The sequence below is a fragment of the Myotis daubentonii genome, chromosome 14 (assembly GCF_963259705.1).
Source record: "Myotis daubentonii chromosome 14, mMyoDau2.1, whole genome shotgun sequence".
In the NCBI taxonomy this organism is placed as follows: Eukaryota; Metazoa; Chordata; class Mammalia; order Chiroptera; family Vespertilionidae; genus Myotis; species Myotis daubentonii.
In genome coordinates, this window is record NC_081853.1 from 34,732,457 (window position 1) to 34,759,449 (window position 26,993).

Genomic DNA, 26,993 nt, shown 5'->3' on the forward strand with positions numbered 1-26,993 from the left:
TCGCGACCCACAGGTTGAGAACCGCTGCACTAAAACAATCATTAGCTGGCAAGAACTGACAGAATCAAATCTGTAATCAAAAACTTGAAGCAACCAGGGAAATGCTTAAAGGAAAAAAAAAAAGGTGGCTCAATTTCAATATGAAAGCATTGTGAAATTTTTGTTTACCTGTCTACTATCTCCCATTCCCCAAATTGTTGGTTGTACAGATAGAAGCTTATGTTCCTGGAGTAGCTTACTGGTTGTCAAGGGGTTAATATAGGCCTTATTGTTAAAATACTACAGTTGTGTGTTTTCACCTGCCTGGCAGTTCCCTAAGGAACTGATGCAGAAGTTAAACCTTTATTTCACAACCCCATCCACCCTAGAGTAGCCTTCTGAGCATCTACTAAAAGATTAAAAACATACACTAGCAGGCAAAGAACAGAAAAGAGAGAAAACAGCAGACACGCCTAAAAGACTGGGAAGTAAGAAGCTACAGTAGAAGTTTCTTATGGAAATAAGGGCTTGGAAGGGCCGCTACATACACCATAGAAACCAGAGTGCAAAACATATGCCCAAGACCAGACGCATGCTCAGAAAAGACCTGAGAGGACCCTAGATTTGCACTTCTGGGTTTGGAACAGGCAGGAAATGGAAGGTGAAGACACAGTAGGCAGTCTAGCTCAATGTTGAAGAAGTGCCCCGGCTCAGAGACAAGCTGCAAAGACCAGAAGAGTGGCTCTATTTTTCTTTTCCTTTTGGGCTCCAGACAGATATGGTTGACTGCTGGGATAATAAAACAGAAACTTCATTGCCCACACACTAAAAGAAATACAGCCTTTGCAAAAGGTAATTTGGAAAAGTCACCAAACAAACTGGACCACTGCAGCCCTCAACAATAAAAAAAACAACTAACTATAAGAAAGGGGAGAATCTGATGTTCAGAATTATATCACTAGAGGTCCAATGAACGGAATTCATGCAAGGGGGCTTGGCCCTCACAGCCCCAGCTCTGTCCGAAAGGTCGTCTGGATGATGGTTCTGCTGTTCGGCTGTCCAGTCTAATTAGCATATTACACATTTATTATAGATAATATTAAAAATACCCAGTTTTCTACAAAAATTACAAGGAATACAAAGAAGCAGAAATCTATGGCCCATTCATAGTAAAAAATAAATGGACAGAAATTGTCCCTGAGGAAGACCAGACTTGGACTTAATAGAAAGATATTTATTTTATTTATTTTCCTCACCTGAGGATATGTTTTCATTGTTTTTGTTTTGTTTTGCTTTAGAGCGAGAAAAACATCAATGTGAGAGAGGAACATCAATCAGTTGCCAAACGTATACCGACGGGTTCCCACAACCTAAGTATGTGCCTTGACCAGGAATTGAAACCGCAACCTTTCTGTGTAAAGGTCAATGCTCCAACTAACTGAGCCACCCAGCCAGGTCTAGAAAGACTTTAAACCAACTGTCTTAGTTATACTCAATGAACTAAATGTAGAAGAACTAAAAGAAATCAGGAAAGCAAGTAGTAAACAAAAAGAGAATATCAATAAAGAGAAAGAAATTATAAAAAGGAAACAGATATCTTGATGCTGGTAAGTAAAATAGAAAAGTTCAACAACAGATCTGAACAAGGGGAGTGAGGGACTGGGGGGAATGAGCAAACCTAAAGACAGAACAATTGACATTAACCACTCTGAAGGATAGAGAGAAAAAGAAAACGAAGAAAAATGAACAGAGACTAAGGTGCCTGTGAGACACCATGGAACACCAATATAAGCATTAGGGAAGCCCCAAAAGAAAAAAATAGAAATGGGCAGAATAAATATTTAAAGAGATTCTCAAATTTAATGAAAGACATGAATCTATACATTAAAGAGACTCAATAAACTCCAAAGAGGATAAATCAAAGTCATCTACATTGAGAGACATAATCAAACTATTGAAAGAAAAAGAATCTTGAAAACAGCAAAGATAAAGCAACTCATCATGTACAAGGAATCCTCAATAAGATTAGCAACCCGTTTCTTATCAGAAACCATGGAAGTGAGGACCTCTGGATGATATATTTAAAGTGCTGAAAGAAAAAAACATATCAAAGAGTATACTATATCTAGCAAAACTATCTTTTAAAAATTAAGAAAAAATTAAATATATTCCATTTAAACAAAAGCTAAAAGAATTTGTCACTAGTAGAAAGCCCCACAAAAAATTCTAAAACAGAGTTCTTTAAGCTGAAGTGAGAGTAGAAAGTAACTCGAAGCCACATGAATAAAGAATTCCAGTAAAGGTAACTATATAGGTAAATATAAATGCCAGCATTAGTGTATTTTAAGTTTTTAAACTCCTCTATTTTTCCTATCTGATTTAAAAGACAAATATATAAAACACCAAATCTATGTTAATAAACACACAAGGTATAAAGATATAATTTGAGACAACAGCACAAAGGTGGTAAAAGAAAGTGAGCTATATAGAAGCAAAGTTTTTGTATGCTATTGAAGCAAAGTTAATATCAATTCAAAATGCACTATTATAAATTTAGAATGTTAACTATAATACCCATTGTAACCATTAAGAAAATAAGTAAACAATGTACAAATAAAGGAAATGGGGAGAATTAAAGTTCACTTAAAAAAATCAAATGCAAAAAAAAAGAGCAGTGGAAGAATTGAGGAACATAAAAAATATACATAAAAAACAAAGAGCAAAATGTCAGAAAAAAAAGTCCTTCACTATCAGTAATCATGTTAAATGTAAATGAATTTATAATTGTATGTCATATCCCTACAATGGAATACTGTTTTGTGATAAAATACTGATACATGCTACAACATGAATGACCTTAAAAGCATATGTTAATCGAAGGAAACCAGACACAAAGACTACATAATGTATAATACCAAATTATCTGAAATGTCTAGAAGAGGCACATGTATAGAGACAGAGCAAGTAGATTAGTAGCTGCCAGGCTCTGGGACAAGGGGGGAGAATGCAGTGACTGCTAAAGGTAAGGGTTTTCTTTTGAGAGTGATGAGAATGTTCTACAGTTAGACTGTGGTGATGGTTGCACAACTCTGTATATACTGAAAACCACTCAATAGTACATTTTAAATGTGTAAACTATTTAGAATATGATTATTTCAATAAACCTTTTTATTAAATCTTTTTATATGTGGTAAATGGACCAGCACTTTTGGCATGAAGTAAAAGCTAGTTAAAAATCAAAATCTGCCCAGCGAATGGCTCAGTTGGTTGACTGCCATCCTGTACACCAAAATGACTGTGGGTGCGATATCTGGCAGGGCACATGCCTAGACTGTGGGTTCGATCCCCAGTCGGGGCACTGATTGATGTTTCTCTCTCACATCAACATTTCTCTCAGTCTCTCTCTCTCTTTCCCTCTCTCACTCTAAAACCAATGGAAAATGTTCTTGGGTGAGGATTGAAAGGAAAAAAAGCAAAATCTCAGCCCCACCCCAGACATGCCAAAGTAAAACCCAAATGATTCCTATGTACATGAAAAGTTAGCATGCATTGCCTAGGGCAGTGATGGCGAACCTATGACACACGTGTCAGAGGTGACACGCAAACTCATTTTTCCAGTTGATTTTTCTTTGTTAAATGGCATTTAAATATCTAAAATAAATATCAAAAATATAAGTCTTTGTTTTACTATGGTTGCAAATATCAAAAAAATTTCTATATGTGACACGGCACCAGAGTTAAGTTAGGGTTTTTCAAAATGCTGACACGCCGAGCTCAAAAGGTTCGCCATCACTGGCCTAGGGCAACTCTATCACAGTGACAATCTGAGGCCTTAAAGTATTAAGTGGCTTGCTAAATTCACATGCTCAATCTATATATATAAAAGCCCAGCAACTGGAAGGGTGGAATGACCATAACAACTGGTGGCACTGCAGCAGCCAACCAGCCTGATCTGGCCCCTGATCAGCCCCCAACACCCTGATCAGGGGGTGGGGCTGGGCAGCCAACTGCCCACAGCCCCTCTCCATGGCCATCCCCATCCCCGATTGCCCCCCTCACCCCAATCGGTGGTGGAGCTGGCTGGCCAATCACCCACGGCCCTTCCCCCCTGCCAGCCCAGCTTGATGGGCCCCCATCAGGGTGGGTTGGCTGGACCCCACCCGTGCGCGAATTCGTGCACCAGGCCTCTAGTCTATATATATAAAAGCCTAAACAACCATCCAACTGTCCAACCAGTAGCTATGACATGCAGTGACCACCAGAATGCAGACGCTCAACGCAGGAGCTGCCGAGCTGCGGTGACTTGGCAGCTGTGGCTCTTGGTGACACACCCAGAACCAGAGAGGAGGGAGGCCAATTCCAGGGTGTGTCACCCGAGAACCGCCCCCTCGCAATGTCGGAGAGCTGGTTTAGCCCTGATTCCCGCAGGCCAGGCCCAAGGACCCCACTGGTGCACGAATCCGTACACCGCGCCTCTAGTTCATTTCATAAACACACACATTTTATACTTTAAATCCCAGTTGTTTGCAAGTTGGTGTCTCCTAGTAGAAAGGGCACAAACTGTGTCTTTTTCTTTTTCACTTCCTAATTCTAAAGTTCTATTTACTGAATGGCTAAAATAACTTCATAACACAGACTGATTTTCTGAAAACAAGGATTACATTTTGCCTAATTAGCTTCATTACCAGTATAAGTAAATTTAAAACATCGTAACAGGCTTATAGACTACCAATGTTTGAAGACTCCTTTTTGAAAAATATAGCAAACCAAATCAGAATCTAAGTTTACCAGAATATCAAGTTTTTCAATGAGTGAATGGAAAATGTATTTTGTAACTCTGATGTTACAAAATGCTATGACACAGCTCCACTAATGGAGTTACCCAACAGAGAGAAAACTTCTTGCTAGTGGTTCTTAATAAGTGTGTGCAAGAATGTGAGCCTGACAGAAAAGGACATAATATCTAACTAAGTGCAGTTTCAGTCCTGCAGTTGGTAGGTAGCCAAAGTAGATATGTGCTCATTCAACTCATTATCTTTGGTTTTTACTTGCCCTGGGAACTAGGAAGCAGGAACAACCCTAAAGACACTGAAAAGGACTCATTGAGAGCCAAACTATCCTACATAGTAGATAAGATTCATGAGGTAAAAAGGCTCACTATGTAATGCTAACTGGCTTTTCTAAATTTAGACTTCTGAGCTGGCCCCAGTAGAATTTACCACTAGTTAATAATCTTTCTGCCCAGATTTAAATGGTCTAATAATTTAGTGTCATAAAAATGGCTAATACAGGGTGGGACAAAGTAGGTTTACAGTTGCTTATGAGGAAAATAATACAGTAATTAATAAATAATAATACAACAGTAAGCTCTGTTTTCGTGTGCTCACAACTATAAACCTACATTTGCTCCACTCTATATATAGCTCTCAGCCACATTAGAGGTAAAAGAAGTTTGATACATTTGGATAATCATACAAAAATTACGTTGGTTTTCTTTCTTAAGAAGGCAGTTGTACCCAGTGACTAGATATTAAAGATAGTTTCAAAGAATGATATGAGCCACAAAAGAAGTGTCAATGGAATTAATCATTCAGAATTCCAAGTGAAAGAAAATCTTGCTACATTTCAATGTTTGGGCTTAGAAATTTACAGCTAAGAGAGGTAAAATATTTTCAACAGACAAAAGAAACCATCTTTTCCATGAACTCTTATAGTGTTTCCTCTTCAAAAGAATTCTTAGTTCAGCCCTAGCCGGTTTGGCTCAGTGAATAGAGCATCAGCCTGCGGACTGAAAGGTCCCAGGTTCGATCACAGTCAAGGGCATGTACCTTGGTTGCGGGCACATCCCCAGTAGGAGGTGTGCAGGAGGCAGCTGATTGATGTTTCTCTCTCATCGATGCTTCTAACTCTCTATCCCTCTCCTTTCCTCTCTGTAAAATATCAAAATATATTTTTTTAAAAAGAATTCTTAGTTCAAATATTGATATAGACTTTGCCTGGAACAATATGGAAAATATGCTGTTTCCAAAAAGGCAAAATGTACTGTAATATAGGTATACATTGTCTATAATACTGCCTCATCTAAAGTCATTGTCTGACTAATCTATTTGCTATCACCAATTAATGGGCCAGGAATGCCTTTTCTCAATTCCTCTAAGTTTTTACTCTCCTGGCTCTAAGGCTCCTAAGCTAATAAGAGCACTTCCACCAACACACAAGAGTTCACTCTTTGGCTATGAAAAACTGACTCTGGCAAAAAAAAAAAAAACCCACAGAATTCCTCATCCTATCTAATAAAAGAGAAACATGCAGCCGGAACAGTTTGGCTCAGTGGATGGAGCGTCGGCCTGCGGACTGAAAGGTCCCAGGTTTGATTCCGGTCAAGGGCATGTACCTGGGTTGCGGGCACGTCCCCAGTAGGGGATGTGCAGGAGGCAGCTGGTCGATGTTTCTCTCTCATAGATGTTTCTAACTCTCTATCTCTCTCCCTTCCTCTCTGTGGAAAATCAATAAAATATATTAAAAAAAAAAAAGAGAGAGAAAAACATGCAAATTGACCATACCTCTGCTATACCCACAAGCCACGCCCACCAACCAATCAGAAGCAAACACGCAAATTAACCCAACTAAGATGGCGGCAGCCATGGAGCTGGAGCATTGCCCCCAGCAATGGAGGAAGCCAAGCTTCCCGCCTGCCCTGCCAGCCCTGAGCTCCATTCAAGGCTACAAAGTTTTAATTATAGAAGAGAAATAAATCCCAGATACCTGCTTCCAGCCACCTAAACCAGCAGGTGGACATCCCCCGAGGGGTCCCAGACTGCAAGAGGGCGCAGTCCGGGCTGAGGGATCCCCCCGCCCCCCACCAAGTGCACAAATTTTTGTGCACCGGGCCTCTAGTGTTACTAATATTAATCTTCTTTTGAAAAGTGTCTATACCCCTGGCTGGTGTGGCTCAGTTGGTTGAGCAAACAAAAGTTTGCCAGTTCAATTCCTGGGCAAGGGCATATGCCTGGGGTTGGGGGCTCAATCACCGGTGGGGTGGCGTGCAGGCGTGCTCTCACATCAGTGGTTCTCTCCCTCTCTCCTTCTCCCTTCTTCTTTCTAAAAATCAATAAACTAAAGAAAAGTGTATGCAGCAAGAAGAATGTGTAACAGTGCTCTTAAATATGAGCTGAATAGTAATTTTTTAAAAGTCTCAGCCTGCTATGAAATAAATTGTGTCCCCCTAAAATTCACATTAAAGCTCTAATCTCTAATGGGGAAGTAACTAGGGTTAGATGAGATCATGTGGGTAAGGCCCTCATAATGGGTTTAGTGGCTTTATAAGAAGAGAGATCACTCTCTCTGTCATATGAAGACACAGCAAAAAGGCTACAAGCCAAGAGAGCCCTCAACAGAAACTGAATTGTCAGACCCTGACTGTGGACTTCCCAGTCCCAGAACAGTAAGAAATAAATGTCTGTTAAAGCCATCCAGTGTATGGTGTTTTATTACAGCAGCCTGAGCAGACTTAAGACACAGCCTATGAAAAGAGAATATCAGATAAAAGTTGTACAGTAGTCAAGTCACTGAACATGATGACAAGATGCTACTTACTGAAGGCCCAGGCAAGATTTATAGTCAAAATCTGAAACACTGAAATTTATGACAGGAACTCTAGAGTTGCAACATGACAATGCTAAAGTGGCAACCCTGGCCTTGGGTCAGGTCCACAAGAAGAGAACTGTATATACTCTGTGAGAAATTAATGCTATTCCAAGGCTAACTGAGGAGTTCTCTGTTTCCTTTAAATTCTAGTAGAGTTTATTTCATGAGAAACATCAAATGCCCATCTAGCCTTCCAAATATCATCCAAAGATCACCACAGTCAAATTCAGCAGGGGGAAAAAAGGGGACATATGTAATACTTTCAACAATAAAGAATTATTTTTTTAAAAAATTCAGCAAACAACACTCTAATAAGCCAATTTCATTGCAAAGACTTCTGTGTACAGAAGAGAAATCAACTTTATCAGCCTTATGATGCCTGAAGTCAGTACATTTAAATCTAGAAGCAGCAGATTTCCTTAAATCTTTTAGGAAAGTTATCTTAATCTACTTGGAAAATAGTTGCAAAAGCTTGCTTGTGGTACCAGGTAGTAGGTAAAACAAATAGGGCAGAAAAGTTGTAGAGGGAATCAAAGATGTTCAGCTATATACTATGTAAAAGCAGAAAATCCACATAACTATAGCACTGCCAAGTAAAACATGTGCTGATGAAATGTCTGAAAAGTTAACTAATAGGGAAAATAATAATTACCAATAAATTACTTCACCAAACATATCTTTCTAATATTTTTAGCATCAACCTTTAAAGGGTCAAAAATTCCCTCTCTCTGAACTTACATTTGCACATGAACCTGGAGACAATTAGTTCGCAGATCAATTAATTCTTACTTAAATGAAAACCCTAAATAGTGCTATGAAGTTTCTATGTCATTATATTGTTTAAATTGTTCAAATAATGAGAAACACCCCAAGGAGGTCTGCTTCTGAACGGGAAGAGAAGCACTCCAAAATAAATGACATAAACTTCATGAATTTAAATTAGGGAAAGGAAGACTGTTTATATTAAGTGACAAGCCTACCAAATCTCTAAGGAAGAACAATCCAAGGTCTTATCACAAACTTAATATTAAGAAGGAGAAAAAAAGGGAGTAAAAAGATAGAACAAGAAGTGCTATCAAGAGGAGAAAAATGAAAGTAAAATTAATAACATTCCCAATACTTACTGTATTATTAATTATTTCCATTAACCAATTAAAGCAATCTGACATCTAACAGTAAATTTTAAGTATTTGTAACAAAGGTCTTTATTTCAAAATTAAAGGAAGTTTGTTATTATACTTTTAAAAGCCTATTCTTCAGGCTTTCCGTGACCTCTGTATAAGAACACTCATATTTTAGGACATAGTAAGAATCAAAGACTGACAGCTGTGTAGGTGTTAACAAATAGCATGTTAGTTCCAATAGTAGATGATATTGGCATGTTAATGGGCTGTGAGGGCCTTTTAAACTAGCTGCCTAACCACATTTTCCATCCCTTCAATCTATTCTACATGCTATGGCCAGATTAAGGGTAATATAATTTGCCAGCTGCCTATGATCTTTCAAAGATAATTCCTAACCAATACAATCTATAGTGGAGCTTTTTTTTGTTTTTTGTTTTTTATTAATCCACACCAGAGGATATTTTTCCATTGATTTTAGAGAGAGTGGAAGGGAGGGGGACAGAGAGAGAGAGAAAAAAAAAACATCAATGTGAGACACATCAATTGGTTGCTTCCCACAGGAGTCCCGTTTGGGGCTAGGGCCAGGGAAGGAGCCTGTAACCAAGGTATGTGCCCTTGACCAGAATCGAACCCAGGACCCTTCAGTCCACAGGCCGAAGCTCTACCACTGAGCAAAACCAGCTAGGGTTAGAAGTGGAGCTTCGTATCCACGGCCCTCCTGAATCTGATTCCATCATATGTTCTCTATCATTTACATACTAGTACTGTAACCCCATATTACACACTGGAACACATAACAGTGATCTAAACACTTGCTTCATTGTCTTCTTCATCTCTGTCCAGTACTACCTTTCAATTATTACCACTAAAGCCAAGTTGTCTGAGTATTCTCTGATTTCGCTCAAATCAGAAGTAACCACTTCCTTCTCTAAATTTTCATCCTGCATTCTTAGTACTTCTCTTACTCAACAAGTTCTATCTTACTTTATGGTGAGTGGCTTGTGTACACAAATACTAGTAGTACACTCACTGATTACAAAAATTCTATCACATCATCTTTTTGACTCCCACTACACCTAGCACATAGTTCCATAAAGATCTGCTGATTAAAACAAACAAACAAACAAAAATAGAAATAAAAAAAGAGAGTTGCTGATTCACTAAATAAACACTCTGGGAAAAATAGATATATTTTATGAGAAAAAAATACATTTATACATGTCACTTTTTAAACTAGAAAATCGAATGTTCAAATCAACTATGTGTTAATCCTTAAAACTGCTAATGTCTATCCTTTAACCTACATCCAAGTATATTCATTTCTCACAAACAGATCACCAAATGCTATGGTCTACATATCTGTGTCTCCCTGCAACATCCCAACTCATATGTTGAAATCCTAATCTCAAAGATGGTATTAGGAAGTGAGATCTTTTGGAAGTGGTACCCTCATGAATAGGATCAGTGTTATAAAAGAGACCCCCCAGAGTTCCCTTCCACCATTTGAGGGCACAGTGAGAAGCAACAGCTATGCCCTAGAAAAAGGGCCCTCAACAGAATTTGACCATGCTAGCACCTTAATCCTGAACTATCCAGCCTGTGAGAAATAAATTTCTTTTGATAATAAGCAGCCCAGTCTGTGGAATTTTGGAGCAGCCCAAACAGATCAAGACAACAAACTCACCTCAAACAAGCGTAAGTCAGCAGGAACTCTGTCCCCAACTGAAAGGCAAACTGTATCACCTGGAACCAAGTCTCGTGCAAGTGTATGTTCCAATTTTCCTTCACGCACACTGTAACATGAAACAGAAACAACCATGGCTAAAAAGGAAAGCCATGCCACTTTATTTTAAAAGGTGATTCCGGTGGGCTTGCCTGCAGAACAATCATCTGAGTCTGTTTGTGCAGCCCTGCACCAATAACAGTGCTTAGCACATAGTTGTAAACACACACACACACACACACACACACACACACACACACACAATTATCTGTTGAATATCCACCTCTTAACAATATCAAAATCAAAGCTTGAAAGTATTAATAGTACAACTTGCTATACTGAACAGAGCATGCATTTTTCATGTCAGATTAATGATTTCTATTTATGTTTAAATAAGTCTGTGGTGGTGGGGTGGAAAACAGAGGCTGGATGGACATGGGCAAAGGAGGCGGAAATGAGGACATCTGTAATAGTGTCAACAATAAAGTTTAAAATAAATAAAGTATGTTTGCAAGTCAAAAAGCCTATGTTTAAAAATAATAATAAACAAGTCTGAGACCACAATGTATCACTGCACTAGTCACATTTAATTTCTATTTTTAAGAGTAGAAACCCATATCAGAGACAAAGATCATACCAATGGCATTCTGGTGGCATAAGTTTTCTCAGTTCTTCAAGAGACTTTTCTGAACGATATTCCTATTTAAAACAAAGAAAGAGGACTTAATATTAAAATATTTATTTATAAAGAAATGTAAATATGTATTTTCCTAAGTACATATTCCATATTAGACTTAATTAAATACTGATCTCAATCATTATTTTAAAATTTCCCAATTCTTATCTTTTCCATTACTTGCAATTATATTCTGCACATAAAAGCTTGTCTCTTATTAAATAATGTTTCAGTGACAAACAATTTTGATTATTAAATATTCCCAATTTTATATTTTAATGTTAGTGTGCAAACCTAAGGTCAAGCTATTTGTAAGAAAATGAAGAAAACTGAATAGTATTTCCAAAAAGTATATAATTGTCAGTTATTAAAAGTTAAGATCATTGAACCTCATAATTAAGATAATTTTACTTTTAGTGTTTAATAACCAAAGAGGTCAATACAATTAACCTCAAGCGACATCTGATTTGGGGATTTAGGTCCATGCTAACTGCAAAGGTTTGTGGAGTAAGTTTGCTTGGTTTCAGCCACTGCATTTATTAAAGTGAATAACACACTACCCTTGTGTAAAATTCCACACTGACTATGTTAAAATTGCAATTTGTTCATTTGTTTTCTGAGGATAAGGGCTATTTACCAAAACAACAAGCTACTAGGGTCTTCCATACACAGTGATAAAACTGTAAGAATCTTTCTGAAGAAAGTCACTACATATATCTATAGCATTATTAAAGATGCAAGAGGGTTCCAGTTATTGATCCAGTGGGTTATATCGCCCACATGGCTAAACGATAGCTGCCTTGAATGATGCCTAGCTTGGAATGACCTCTGTAAGACTAAGTAGTTCCACCTGCCCTAGGGCAACTTTTGTCTGTTCTAGGCAAGAGGATTCCCTAGAAACAGGTCCCTGGGCAGTTGACTGATAGAGCTCACAAACTTGCTGCAGATAATCTGATTCCAACTGGTTTTTCTACACGGGATTTCTATAAAACTAATAAACTTATTAAATTAGATATTACTATAAGATGACAGTAAATACCCAAGGAATAAATCATAGATGTGAAAATAACCACAATCGCTTAAGGCTCAAAACAACATGAACTTCAAGATCATGATATATTACATTTCCCTCTCAATCAAAATAATCCTTATAATCTTATTAAACATGCTTTAGAATTTTTAGCTAATGAGACTTGCCAACATTGTTCTCAGAAGGTATCAGCTATTTAAATAAACATAAAACTAAGCCTATGTTTTTACGTATGCCTATACTTATCAATAAAAATCCTAAAATTGCCTCCGCATATTTCATAGCCCAACTGACATGGCTCAGTGTTTGAGCACTGACCTATGAACCAGGAGTTTTTGGTTCAATTACCCATCAGGGCACATGCCTGAGTTTCGGGCTTGATCCCCAGTGTGGGGTGTGCAGGAGGCAGCCAAGCAATGATTCTCTCTGTTCGTTAATGTTTCTATCTCTGTCTCCCCATTCCCTTCTTCTATGAAATCAATAAATATATATATATATATATATATATATATATATATATATATATATATATATATATATATATATATATATATATTTAAAATTTTAAGTTCCTTTTCGTATGTTTTATTTACTGTTTCAATATCTATGCTAAGTAGAGAGTCTGATCAAGATCAGAAAATCCCTTCTATGCAGAAATAAGAAATTTAAACCTTGGTCAACCTTTTTAAAATGGAAGAACATTTTTAAACTTATTGATGGATACATATCTATTACTATGCTTTTTGTTTCCATCTGCTTCAGCTGTCTGTAACACCATCAAATAAAAAACTAGATTTTCTTCATGCTACTACCTAAATCAAAGCAGTCAAGTTAGTCCCACAAATTTCCCAAGAGAGTTGTTTGTTTCTGAAATCATCTCATAAATAAATAACAAATTGTTGTGACAAACATTACCATGACCTAATAACTACAGATTCTGCCTTAAGCTACCTTCATTTTTAAGCAAGTAACTAAAATATCATTTCATGTGGGCAAAATAGGCTAACTACTCACCTGAACAAAGGCAACTGTAACGACGATAAGTATTGCCTAAACAAAACAAAGAAACATCCTTTTAAATCACACGTTATAACTTCAAAAATAACTATTAATTGTATTTTGTTTTTCTGACTATCTGCAGAATCAAGATACCAGACACTAAGTATTGAAATGAACTGGGGAAGAAATCACAACTTTACTCTGCCCCATGAGGAAAAAACTGACAGTGGCTCGCTTCCCCAAGGGCAGCTTCTCAAACTTTCTGATCTCAGGATCTCTTTTGTTCTAAAAACTGACCAGTTCTTATTTATGTAGGTTATATCTACAGATATTTGTCATATTAAATACTTTTTCAGTTAGTTTTAATTTCTACTTACTAATTCATCTAAAATTAACCTATTACATGTTAACACAGCACATTTTTTATAAAAATTATATTTCCTCAAAAAATTTTTGTGAGAAAAGTGGTATTTTTCAATTTTTCTATCTTTAATGCCTGCCTTAAGAGAATGCTGGACTCTCATATATGCTTCTGCATTCAATTTATTGAACTATGTTGATTAGGCCAAAGTATATAAAGAAACTCTAGCCTCACACATATTGTTGGGTAAAAGAAGAATACTTTAAAAGCTTTGCCAGACTATTGTGCATAGTCTTCTTTGCTACTACAACAAAATTAGACAAATGTTAGCTATGTAAAAGTAATGTGCAATGTAGAATATAAAACAGTATCAATGAACTTTTCATAATCTGTTATATTAAAATCCACTGATCTACCTTGCATTTTGAATTGATCTTTTATCACTAAAAATTCTGTAACATCATGCTCTGGTAATTTATAAAATATTGATTTACTTGGTTATTCAACTCATTCAAATGTTGGCACATTTCATAATAGTTAAAAAAAATCACACTCACTAAACTCACTACTGATCTCATGGGAATAAAGTCTTAAATATTGGGAAGCTATTTAGCACACAGTAATGTGTAAAAATTTGGCAAAATTCTAATTATCACTTGAAAGTTTGAATTTATATCACTGGCAACAAATTGTCAGTTGTTTTTATTGAAGTAGAAGGCTCATTTTATTCACTTTCAGAAAAAGTATGTGTTATCCTAATTTTAATACCAGTTTGTCTATCAATCATTCTTTCAAGTAAAAGGCTAGTTCAGCTCACCATAATCATCCTTCCTCAAGATAACCACTATACTTCAAAATACAGAAGTTCTTTATGCATACTTGCCATTTCATTACACAGAATATTAAAAAGGTATGTATGCAAGTGTCAAGATTTAATAAAATTAATTTTTACTGTTTTATCAAAAACATTCCTAAGAGAAATAATAAAAGAGAACAATGACTATTAGTACAATTTGGTGCCATTATATTGATTTGAGCCAAGGTTCTAACAGTTTTACCCACCACTGCTTTTGTACCACTGACTTAAATATCTACAGTGAACAGACAAATGATGTTTTAGTATTATGAAAAAAGTTGTATATGCTCACTGAAAGGGCCGCAGAGACTCCTGGGAGTCCCCAAACAAGAGTTCAAAAATTGCAGCTCTACATTAATTTCTACTGTGTTCTTATGCATAACACACTTGCTTTATTCAATGGTTTTACTTGCTATAAATTTTAATATTACAGTGAAACAAGAGGCAAGAAAAAAAAAAAAAGATGAGAAAATATTCAATGAGACTTAGAATACCCCAGCTGGAAAGAATAAAATTTTACATAGTAAATACAATGTGCATTGTTAAATCATACTTTTAGTTTCACAAACATGAAGCTTTAGTTCACAACTAGTCAAAATGTACTCTCAATTGGAAAGTAAAATAAATTGAAAATGTAACTGGAAAATTATTATAAAATATTTTGTATCTGTGAAATTACCAAATTGTTAAATTCTCACATGTGCCAATCACTAACCCTTGAACATTGTTTGAGATTACTGCAACTAAAAGCAAGTTGGAAACTAATGAAAACAAACCTGAGAAAACACTAAGGCATTTCTCAATTCATTTTCCAAAATAAAAGCCAATCCTAATCTCCATGATTAACTGACAGTTTAAAAAAATATATATATATATTTTCTTACCACAGTGATACTGACAGCATCATCAAACTGATGCATTAAAACACTGATGACTGCAGAAGCCAGAAGCAGCATAATAAGGGGATTTTTAAACTGAAAGTAAAAACAAACAGCAATTCAACAGTTTTGTATGAATGATAGTTGTGTCAAAAGCTTGAAAAAAAACACACAAAAAAACTATTGAGACATGATTAGAAAATTACGAGTCTACATTTAGTTTACTTTGTATATCTCTTCAATTAACAAAAATGTTTACACTTAACTACATTTAAAGTTACCACTTTATAACATCTTTCTTTCAGAAAAAAAAAAGAAAATTAAATATCAATATCTAAAACCAATTACCTCCCTGGCTGGTGTGTCTCAGTTGGTGAGAGTGTTGGCCAGTACACCAAGAGGTGGCCAGCTGGATTCCAGGTCAGGGTACATACCCAGGTTTTAAGTTCGATCCCTGGTAGGGGCATGTATGGGAAGCAACTTACAGATGTTTCTCTCTCACATCATTCTCTCTCTCTCTCTATCTTCCTATCTCTTTATTCAATAAGAAGCATGTCTTTGGGTGAGAATTAAAAAAACTAATTAATTACCAATTTATTACAGTAAACATGTATTTTACATATTAGCTTTTTTATATGTACATGCATATGTTCCTACTGAAGCTAGAATAAGTGGAAAATGATTTTTAAGCTAAAGATTTAAGTTAAACACTGGGTAGAACACCTAAATTATTAGTTTAAAACAGTCCTCAATATTCCTATACCAAGTAAATTAGTGAAGATTACAATTCAGATTACAAAAAGGAAGCAGCCTTTTCCCAAGTTTGCTTTTTCTGATACCCATTCTAGCAGAGCCAATAGTATGTGAAGAAACAAGACCACAGCACCAACCCAAGCAGGCAGCACTTAAGTGACCAAACATCAGAGCCACCCTAAATTTTTCCAGTGGGACATCCTACTCCTTAAACATCACAACTTTGTTGCCAGAATCTCCTTCACTGATGAGGTGGCGCGAGCTGCTGTCAAAACTTCAAAGTACCAAACTACAAAGAATCTATCCAGCAGAAACCCCCAGCCCTTGGTTACCACAGCTCTGAGGTGAGACATCACCACCTGCCATTCCCTTTAGGGCTCTATTCCCTAGGACTGTGGTTCCAACCCTGCTTCACATCAGAATCATGTGAAGAACTTCTAACAAATGCCCAGGTTCACACCCCAATTAAATCAGAACCTCTGGGCATAGGGCCCGGGCTTCGGCATTTTTAGAGCACTCCACAAGTGACCTGACTGCATAGAGGACTGAAAAATCACTGCTCTAGCAAAACAAAACTACCAGTGCAGTGTGGCTCAGGGCTGAGAAACCACACGCTTGACTGAGTCAGAGTCCCAATTTGAATACAGCTCTTGTCACTTCTGTGTGACTTTTAATCTCATTAAGCCCTAAGTGTTCTTCATCTAATAAAACAGCACCTTATACCAAAGACTGTGGTAAGAATTAACTAAGAATGTATATTAAAGAACTGTGTAAACCAGAAAACCCTCTTCAATGTCAGATGTTATCATCACACTGTGAGGACAAGGCCCATGGTCTTTTTTTATTTCCCTCTGAAAAAGCTGTCATAGTACTAAGGACACCACTTACAGCAGTGGTTCTCAACCTTCTGGCCCTTTAAATACAGTTCCTCATGTTGTGACCCAACCATAAAATTATTTTCATTGCTACTTCATACCTGTAATGTTGCTACTGTTATGAATCGTCATGTAAATATGCAGGATGGTCTTAGGCGACCCCTGTGAAAGGGTCGTTCGACCGCCAAAGGGGTCGCGACCCAGAGGTTGAGAACTGCTGACTTACAGGCTCAACAAATGCGTGCAAAACAACAAGTTAGGTTTTCCATAAAGGAGTAGAGTCACCTAATGCTTTATGATTGACAAGTGATATTTACTATTAATTACTGTTTGTGCTTAACTACATTATAGGCAATGGTTCATTTCATTCTTACAGCAACCCCATGATGCAGGTTAAAAGACATTAAAAATTGTCTTTACTAAAAAAAAAAATTTGTCTGGCAAACTAACCCTACTAGTGGAAAATTGGCCATAGGATTCTTGTAGCTTTTCACACTAACATAACTTGTTATCAAGGTAAGAAAAAAATCTTACAATACATTTTTCTGAAAAGATTAAGCTATTGATAAAATGTAATTAAAAACAGCGATCATCTCTCAATAGCTTACTACCTCCATTATTATCCCCATTTTATAGACAAGGCTCAGAGGATAATAAAGGTCATAGAGATAGTATAAAGGTAAAATATGTACCCAGGTGATCTGAATTCAAATTGTCAAACTTACTTTTACTAATTTTCTAAGATTACTTTAAAATTTTTTTCTAAGATGTCCATATTACTTTAAAAAATGTTAACATTCCTAATATAAAAAGGGTGTAAATTAGACATCTGCAAAGGGAACTACTATTAACAGTATCTCACCTGAGAAATATACTTCTTCCACAGTGGCTCATCTTCACTGATATCAAATTCATTCCAGCCATGGAAGGCTCGCCGATGATTTACTTCACATTTGTTTAGACCATTCTGAAGATCAGCCTTTTAGATTTTACATATAAAAGTTATTGAAAATATTAGCAGAGAAAAAAAAAAAAGAAAAATACAAAAGAGTATCTACTGTGTGCCCTGGCTGGTTTGGCTCAGTGGACAGAGCATCAGCCTGAAGATTGAAGGGTCCCATGTTCGATTCCGACTGAGGGCACATGCCAGGGTTGTGGGCTCCATCTCCAGTGAGGGGTATGCAGGGGGCAGCCCATCAGTGATTCTCTCTCATCATTGATGTTTCTATCTCTCCCTCTCCCTTCCTCTCTGACATCAATAAAAATAGTTTTAAAAAAAGAGCATCTACTGTGTGATCACATTTATAGGAACTTCTACAACAGTCAGATCTAATTTATGCTGACAGAAAGCCTATCAGTGATTGCCTGGAGCCAGAGGTATACACTGGGAGGGATTAACTGCAAAGGGACACAGGGGAGGAGTTTGGGGAGTGATAAAAATGTTCTATCTCTTGCCGAAACCGGTTTGGCTCAGTGGATAGAGCGTCGGCCTGCGGACTGAAAGGTCCCAGGTTCGATTCCGGTCAAGGGCATGTACCTGGGTTGCGGGCACATCCCCAGTAGGAGATGTGCAGGAGGCAGCTGATCGATGTTTCTCTCTCATCGATGTTTCTAACTCTCTATCTCTCTCCCTTCCTCTCTGTAAAAAATCAATAAAATCTATAAAAAAAAATGTTCTATATCTTAATTGTGGTGGTGGTTATTTTTGTCAAAACGCAAACTGTACACTAAATATGGGTATGTTGTAGCTTATGTAAATTATACCTTAATAAAAAAAAATTTTAATGTAAGCAACAAGTTGGTGTTTAACAAACAAACAAAGAATAGTTTTCGCCCTAGCCAGTTTGGTTCAATGGATAGAGCATCAGCCTGTGAACTGAAGAGTCCTGGGTTCAATTCCAGTCAAGGGCACATACCTAGGTTGCAGGCTTGATCCCTGGCCCTGGTTGGGGTGCATGTGGGAGGCAACCAACCAATGTGCCTCTCTCACATTTACTCTCTCTCTGTGTCTCTCCCCTCCCTTCCACTCTCTCTAAAAAAAAAAAAAAATCAATGGAAAAATATCCTCTGGTGAGGATTAATAAAAACAGCAACAAAAAAATAGTTTTCTACGGGGGAAAAAGAATACAAACCAGCCACTCCTACAGAAAGTAAAATATCACTATATTCTAATTGGCTTTTTTTGCTTTCATTGTTGTTTTTTAGAATTAGTTTCCCCAAAAGAACAATCAATGAGCCATAATGACCTTCCGTGTTTTTTAAGCCTATTAAAACCTTGATATTAGTAGTATTAACTTTGCCCTTCGACTATATCATTATTTCAGGCAGAAAATTTTTGGTTCCTAAATTACTCAAAATAATGAAAGTAAGATGAACTGGTTCTTGGGGTATTTTATGTTCTTTGAATACCACCTATATTCTTCAGCCACTGTCTCTCATGATTCATTACAGTAACTATCATTAAAAAATTAAATTACCTGCACCCCTAAAATAGTTTCTCTGGCCAAAGTTTATAATACACTCCAATAACAGAGTCTTGCAAAAGTGAAATATATTTAAAATAAGTGGTTTTAAAACAGAATATAAATACAACAACCAAAAAAGAAAACCGTCAAATAAGGGATAGCCAATATTTTTAATGCAATCACTAAAATATGTGAATTCTTAAGGAAAAATAAAAAATATTCTTTTCTTCATGTTTCATTAGATTGTGCTTTTCAAAATTAGAAAGAGATTAAAGTTTATTAGTTTTTACTTTACTTTAGAAAACACATTAAAAAATATTAACTCCTAATTCTACTTATGTTAATAATTAAATTGATTATTTTCCTAATCCAACTAATCCTTACATAGTACTAACAATCCTGGTAATGCTAACGATCTACAGAGGCACTATCCAAGCAGGTGACCACTAGCCACATGCAGCTATTTAAATTTCAATAAGTAAAAATTAAATAAAATGAAATTCAGTTCCTCCCCTAAACTAACCACACCAAGTATTCAATAGTCGTGTTTATAATTAGTGACTACTATGTTGGGTAGCACAGAAGCGAGGACTTCTGTCATCACGGAAATTCTACTGGACAGCACTTATCTATAGAGTCTAAGTGACTGCCTTTACTAGGTACTCCTTTCCTCCCCACCAAGCACTTACTTGCAGAATACTTGCAACTTCGCTGACTGGTAATTCACTTGCTTTTTTTGATGTCAATACAGGAATCATTGTCTCATTTTCACCATTAGGAATTTTTTGAAAACGTGCAACCTAGAAAATCAAACCAAAGGAAAAATATTTGCAAATACCAAACATTTCTAATGCAGTCTAGAATAAATAAAAATTCAAATGTTTACAGCAACTTATTTCCCAATTAGAATAAAAATTATTAATAATGAGTATCTAGTACTAAGGTAATTTTATAGTAACCATGTGCTGATTTTTCCAGAAAGTACATTTTAAAAATTACTGCCAGCTAGAACACAAAATAATTTTCACATTAAATTTAAAAGATGCTATTTTTACACCAATGTAATGAGTAAAAAGTAAAACAAATATCCTGTCCAGCAGATCCTAATGATTCCCTGTAGTTAGAATCCTCTAAACTCATATGTTTCACACAAGGGACAAGAGACAAAGGACAGCTAAGCTTTCTCCATTTAATTACTCCCATTGGTCAGCTCATTTCTTAACTATCCAGAAAGGACACCTAGCTACTCGAAGCACCATGACAGCAAGTCAGACTTAAAGTACCACACAAGGGGAAAAACAAAAAGCAAGAGAGACCATACAAGCAGAGGATGCACAAACTAGTGAAGGGGGTTCAAACAAGCAGAGCAAGTCATAGAGATGATGGTAACCACGATGCCTACATACGCAGCTTCATAAGTATATATTTGCTCTAATCTAGAATACAGAGTAGTTTTGAAGTTCTACCCATACCACTGTGAAAAAAAATTACTAACAATATTTGTGCACAGGTGTTTTTTTTGGCTTTAGCCTTAGTTTTACTTACAATTTTTTTTTTTTTTTTTGTCAATAGCCTTAGACTACAATAGTCAAAACTGCTACATAGCAACATTGCTTAGGTTAGTTTTCCCCATGTCCACCCTTCAGCACAGTTGTTATTCATTTGAAATACAGTTAGGTTCATTTGTTTCTGCTTGTATTATTCCATTTGGGATTTTTCCCCAACCTCTCCCCTACCTTTGTTCATTTTATTTGAGCATCTGAAATATTAATTTAGTACTAATAGTCAAAACTACTCAAAACAGGTAAAATCAGAGACGTGTCAAATCCTCTCCATCCTTTCCATCTCTCTTTGTGTTGCCAATCTCATTGTATTTTTAGTGTCTTTCCTGTTTCCTTTTACACAAATGCCCAGGTGTGTGTACACGTTCTTATTTCCTCTTCTTAAAGTAATCTGATCTATCAATACCATTTTTCACTTAATATATCCTGGAGATTTATCTACTATTTAAGAAATCAGTTCACATATCTCCTTTATTCTGTTCATAGCTGCATAGTACTCTGTTATGTAGATATACCATGATTTATTCAACTACTCTCCTATGTATGAGATTGCAATGTTGCATATGGAGTTTTAACTTAAGGAAAAAATCCAAGAATTGAACCTGATAGCTCAAAAGGCAAATACATACATATGGTTTTGGTGGATATTGCCAAAATCTCCAAAAAGGGTGGTACCAATTTATCATATCAGAAACGTGTTTCTTCATGGCCTGACCAACAGAATGGATTGTTATACTTTAATTTTTGTCAATCTGATAGCTAAAAAATGGTATCCCAGTGTATTTAAATTTGCATTTCTCTAATTATGAGTCTGAAATCATTTCATATGTTTAGGGGCCATTTTTATATGTTTTGGGAGGGGGTAATTATCCTTTATGTATTTTGTTCATTATCCTATCAGGTTACTATAGTTTATTCTCTTAAATTTTTAAGTTTTTTATATATTAGGGATATTAAGCCTATTATCTGTGATATGTTACAGTTATTTTCTTCTAGACTATCATGTGTCTTGACTGTAAGGTGTTTGCCATGCAAAAAATATATTTATTTTTATGTAATAAAATTTACCAAACCTTTATCCAATTGCCCCTGTATGAGTCATTCTTGAAGAATCAATATTAAGAACTTTTTTTAAGAGCTAAAATGCCCAGCTCCAAGAACTATCTGGTATTCAATAGTTAAGGTTGTACTGACTAAATAATATACAAGGTTAATATTAAACTTTAAGAAAAAAACACACCAACCTTAACAATAAGAATTAAAGATGTGCCTCTCCCTCAAACAATGTAGAAATATTAGCTCAAAATGGATCAATGACCTAAATGAGCTAAAACCATGAAATTCTTAGAAGAAAACGGATAAATCTTCATGACCTCGGAATCTTGGCAATGGATTCTTAACTATGACACCAAAACCACATGCAACAAAAAGAGGAAAAAACCAGTAAACTAGACTGTATCAAATATAAAAACTTTTATGCATCAAAGAGCAAAATCAAGAAAGTGAAGACAACCTACAGAATAGAACAAATTATTGCAAATCACTTATCAATAATGGTTTAATATCCAGAGTATATAAAGAACTCCTGAAACTTACAACAAAATTACAAACAACCCAATTTTTAAATGGTCAAAAACCTGGGAGAGAAGTTTCTCCATTTGTATATTTACAAGTGGCCAATAGGCACATGGAAAGATATTCAACAGCATTAGTTATAAGGAAATGCAAATCAAAACCATGACATACTATTTCACATGTACTACTAAGATGGCCAGAATTTTTTTTAATTAAAATTTTAAAAAAGAAAATAAGTGATGGTGAGGATGTAGAGAAATTTAAACTCATATATTGTTGATGGGAAGGTAAGATAATGCAGCCATTATGTTCTACTTAACACTTTATCAACAACTCTACTGAAACAATATGCTTACCCAAGATAACATCAACTCAAAGTTGGAGAGCGGACAGACACCTTGCATCTTAATGAAAAACGAATTTTTCAGGCTGAACCAATAAGTAGAGGCAACATAGCACCATCACTGCATTTGTAAAAGCATACAGTACATATTTACTAAAAAAACAAAAACGTAAAAACCCAAACTCAAAAACCAACTATTAAAGTACCAGACCATAAGACTGTAAAATGATAATCCAGATAAACACATGTGTAAGCTACCCTCATACTCCATTTAAAGAGCTATAAAATTATTCCCAATGTAACTCTACTGCTGAAAAAATATAATCATCTTAAACTGAATCATGAGAAGTATAGCTTTTAGACCAAGGAGTAATGATTCCAGAGTACTGCACAATCCATCCACGCCTTGAGTCCATATTCAGTTCCAGCCGTGGGCAAACTACGGCCCACTGGCCGGATCCGGCCCGTTTGAAATGAATGAAACTAAAAAAAAAAAAAAAAGACCGTACCCTTTTATGTAATGATGTTTACTTTGAATTTATATTAGTTCACACAAACACTCCATCCATGCTTTTGTTCCGGCCCTCCGGTCCAGTTTAAGAACCCATTGTGGCCCTCGAGTCAAAAAGTTTGCCCACCCCTGGTTTAGACCATCATTAGGGCCTATTGCAAAATGGTAACATTTCTGGAAATGAGGTCTTAAGAAGAAGATTGGTAGAATAAATTAGAAATGTTTGGCCTAGAGAATTATGAAAGGCAGTGAATGGTCATTAATTGAATTTCAATAAAAGTTCCTAGATAAATAAAAGATATGACAGGCATCTTCAAATATTTAAGGACTACTATATGAAACATGACAGTCTGCCAAGATTAAGACCAGAACTAGTGTCAACAGGCAAAAGTATAGTCTCCAATTACCAAAACTTACTAGTAGATAACACTAGTGATTTTTATATAGGGTAAGAAGTTGGTCCCCTCAAATTATAAGATTCTAGGAATGTGCAGGGAGATACCATAGGCTCTTTATTATGTTTGGCAGCAATTTTCAACCGTTTTCATCTCATGGCACACATAAACTAATTACTACTATTCTGCAGCACACCAAACAACATTATATTTTTGCCAATCTGACAAAAAAAATAGGTATAATTTTGATTCATTCACACCGTTCAGCTATTGTGTTGGCTGTTGTCATATTTTGACAACCTAAGGAAAAAGAGGTTAGTGCCCCTGATTAAATAGTTAGGTACTGAATGTTTTAAAAATTCTTGAGGCACACGAGTTGAAAATCGCTAGTCTATGGTACTAAGGTTTCTAACAACGAATCAGTAACCTCTGTTAAAGGAAATACTGTAAAGAGGTTACCTTCCACACTGAAACTGGAAGTTCCAGAACATGGACACAAAGTACAGTGGCACAATCAGGCTCCAATGTAGACCAGCTCTTAAATATTCCTCATTTGGCAAATTAAAAACCAGCACAATCACAAATCATGTTTATAATCACAATAATAAATCATATTTTCTCCCATACTTACAACGCCTGGGAATGAAACAGGATTTTCACTGCTATTATATATTTGTATCCAAGAGCAAGAGCTCATTCTAATCCCTTTTCAGTAGAGCAATACAAATAACAACCAAAAAAAAGCCATTTACCTCTGGAGACCAACAGGGATCATATACAAAATAATCAACTTGACCCCCTCCCCAAATTTTTTTACATTCTTATTCCTAAAAAAAACCTATAATTTTAAAAATTAGATTACTAAGTCATTTTTAATTATTAAAAAAAAAAACACCTGTTCATTGTTTTTAAACAGCAAGTAACAAGAAAAGGTTTAATGTAATAAGCCCAACTCCTCAGTCCTACTGCCCAGTAGTAACCTCTGTTAACTGTTTTCTGTGTATACGTCCAGTCATTTTCTATGCAGGTATGTTACAAGCCTTTTTTCTGGTTGTTTTTAAATTACAAAGGTAACCACATAACTAGAATTTGCTTTTTTTCACTCAATTCATCTTGGATCTCTATTTCACCACACATACTGATGTGCTCCTTTTTTTAATAGCTCACTGAGCATTTCATTATATAGTAGTACTTCAATTTAATTGATCCTCTCAATGACACGATCAAGTTAGACTTTTTCCATGGTGGGACGACAGAGATGGGACATTGGAAACCCAGGGGTCTATTTCCACCCAAATAAACCTTGCCACACCCCAATTTTTCATGCATGGGTCCTTGGAATGCTTTCCTCATGATCCCGTAAAAGAGCCTGATTTCCACCAACCTGATTATAACACTGTTGGGTGTTTGTAAATTTTATTTTCACAGCTATTGCAAATTGCTCTGCAAAGAGACTGTATCAAATAAATGCCCAACATCTGTCAAGAGCTTCTATTTTCCTTGCAATCTAGCCAAAAGTAAGCATCATTACATTTTTAAAATCCTTGCCAGTTTGATAAGTATGAAATGGTTATTTTAATTCACTTTTTTTCATTACTAAGATTGAGCACCTTTTCATTTATCTTTTGCCCATCTGCAACCATGTGCAAGGAACACCCTTGCACAAACCTCTTTGCTTGTGCAAGTATAGGTATACGATACACTCCTATACAGTATTCAGAAAATAGAATCTTACAACTCAACAAAAAAGCAAATATCAAAATTACAAAAGGGGAAGAAGATTTGTATAAAAACTTCTCCAAAGACAAATAGCCAATAAGCACATAAAAAGTTGCTTGAAATCATTAGTAATTAGGAAAATACAAATCAAAACCACATGATACTATTTCATACTCCCAAGAGAGCTATTAAAACACACACAGAGAAAATGACAAATATTAGAGAGGATGCTGAGAAATTAATTGGGACTCTCAAACATTGCTGGTGAAAATGAAAATGGTGCAACCTCTGTGGGGGTTCCTCAATTAACTAAACATACCCCAGCACTTCTAATCCTGAGTATACACCTAAAAAACTGAAAACATACATTCACACAAAAAACCTGTACATGAATATTAATACCAGTATTATCTACATAGCCAGAACATAGAAACCAAATGTCCATCAAATGATGATGGATAAATAAAATGTGGTATATCAATACAATGGAACATTATTTAACCAGAAAAAAGATAGGATACATGCTATAATGTGGCTGAATGTTGAATAGAAGAAAGAAGTCAATCAAACACACAAGGTCACACATGAAATATTCAGAATAGGCAAATCCACTGAGACAATAAGCAAATTAGTGGTTGCCAGGGTTGGGGTAAAGAAAGAACAGGAAATTATTGCTAATGGGTAAGTTCTTTGTGGGGTTACGGGAATTTCTGTAATTAGATCAATGCACATAACATTGTGAATATAGTAAAAACCACCAATTGTACACTTAAAATGGCAAATTTTATGGTATGTAAATTATAACTCAAAAAAAAGAAAAGGAAAGAATAAGGATCTGCAAAATAATTTAACTCATGGTTTACCCCAGCAATAAGGGAATTAGTATTCAGTCTGTAGGAGACTTTGGGTCTAAAATTATGCAACCATAACAAAGAAGAATGAGTTGGGGGACTGATTCCAAGCATTTATAGATAGAATAAATCCCCAAGTGTAGGAAATATAGAAATAAGAGCTGTAACTAAGGAATGAAGCCCAAGGGAATGCCAGAGAACAGCTCCTTTCAAATGAACTACCAGCATTTCCAACTGTATCTAACTTTAAGCATACCTAGTCCTTTTAAAAAGATCTTCATTACAGATAAATGATGGAGAAAAAAGGTCATCATTTACTTCAAAAAGATTTTAAGAAATTAAAATCAAACGGGATGTGGGAAGAACTTAAAATAAAATACAAACAGCTCATAAATGGCCTAATTTTATTATAAATGAGTAACATAACCATACAGAAGTAGGTAGGGGAAAAAATTACCTAAGTAACTTTGGAAAACAGATTATGACTATACTTTAAAGCTAAAAACAAAGATTGTACTCTAGTTTAAAAATATGTTCCTCACAAAGGAATACATTAGCAATTCTGAAGCTACTTTTACGTGTGCAGTAAGATTAAACAAATAAGTAAATATTTTGTGAATGAGAATCAGGTTTCTCACCTTTGGAGAAGGAAGTAACAAGGAAAGGGAAAA

At 35.8% G+C, this 26,993-nt stretch overlaps 1 protein-coding gene across 10 annotated transcripts in view; it reads right to left on the reverse strand.

Annotated features, from left to right (window-relative positions):
- The window catches only part of ATP2C1 (ATPase secretory pathway Ca2+ transporting 1), a 131,153-nt gene that overhangs the window by 64,393 nt on the left and 39,767 nt on the right, over positions 1-26,993 (reverse strand). For 9 of the 10 annotated variants that reach the window (XM_059663975.1, XM_059663979.1, XM_059663977.1 and 6 more), the window contains exons 2-7: positions 20,056-20,166; positions 17,764-17,880; positions 15,280-15,369; positions 13,194-13,229; positions 11,111-11,172; positions 10,435-10,543 (exon numbers count right to left, since the gene is read on the reverse strand). In XM_059663975.1, coding sequence (XP_059519958.1) covers positions 10,435-10,543; positions 11,111-11,172; positions 13,194-13,229; positions 15,280-15,369; positions 17,764-17,880; positions 20,056-20,166 — 525 coding nt within the window. Of the gene's footprint in view, positions 1-10,434; positions 10,572-11,110; positions 11,173-13,193; positions 13,230-15,279; positions 15,370-17,763; positions 17,881-20,055; positions 20,167-26,993 lie in introns of those variants that run through there. The other variant, XM_059663983.1, reaches the window with a different exon arrangement.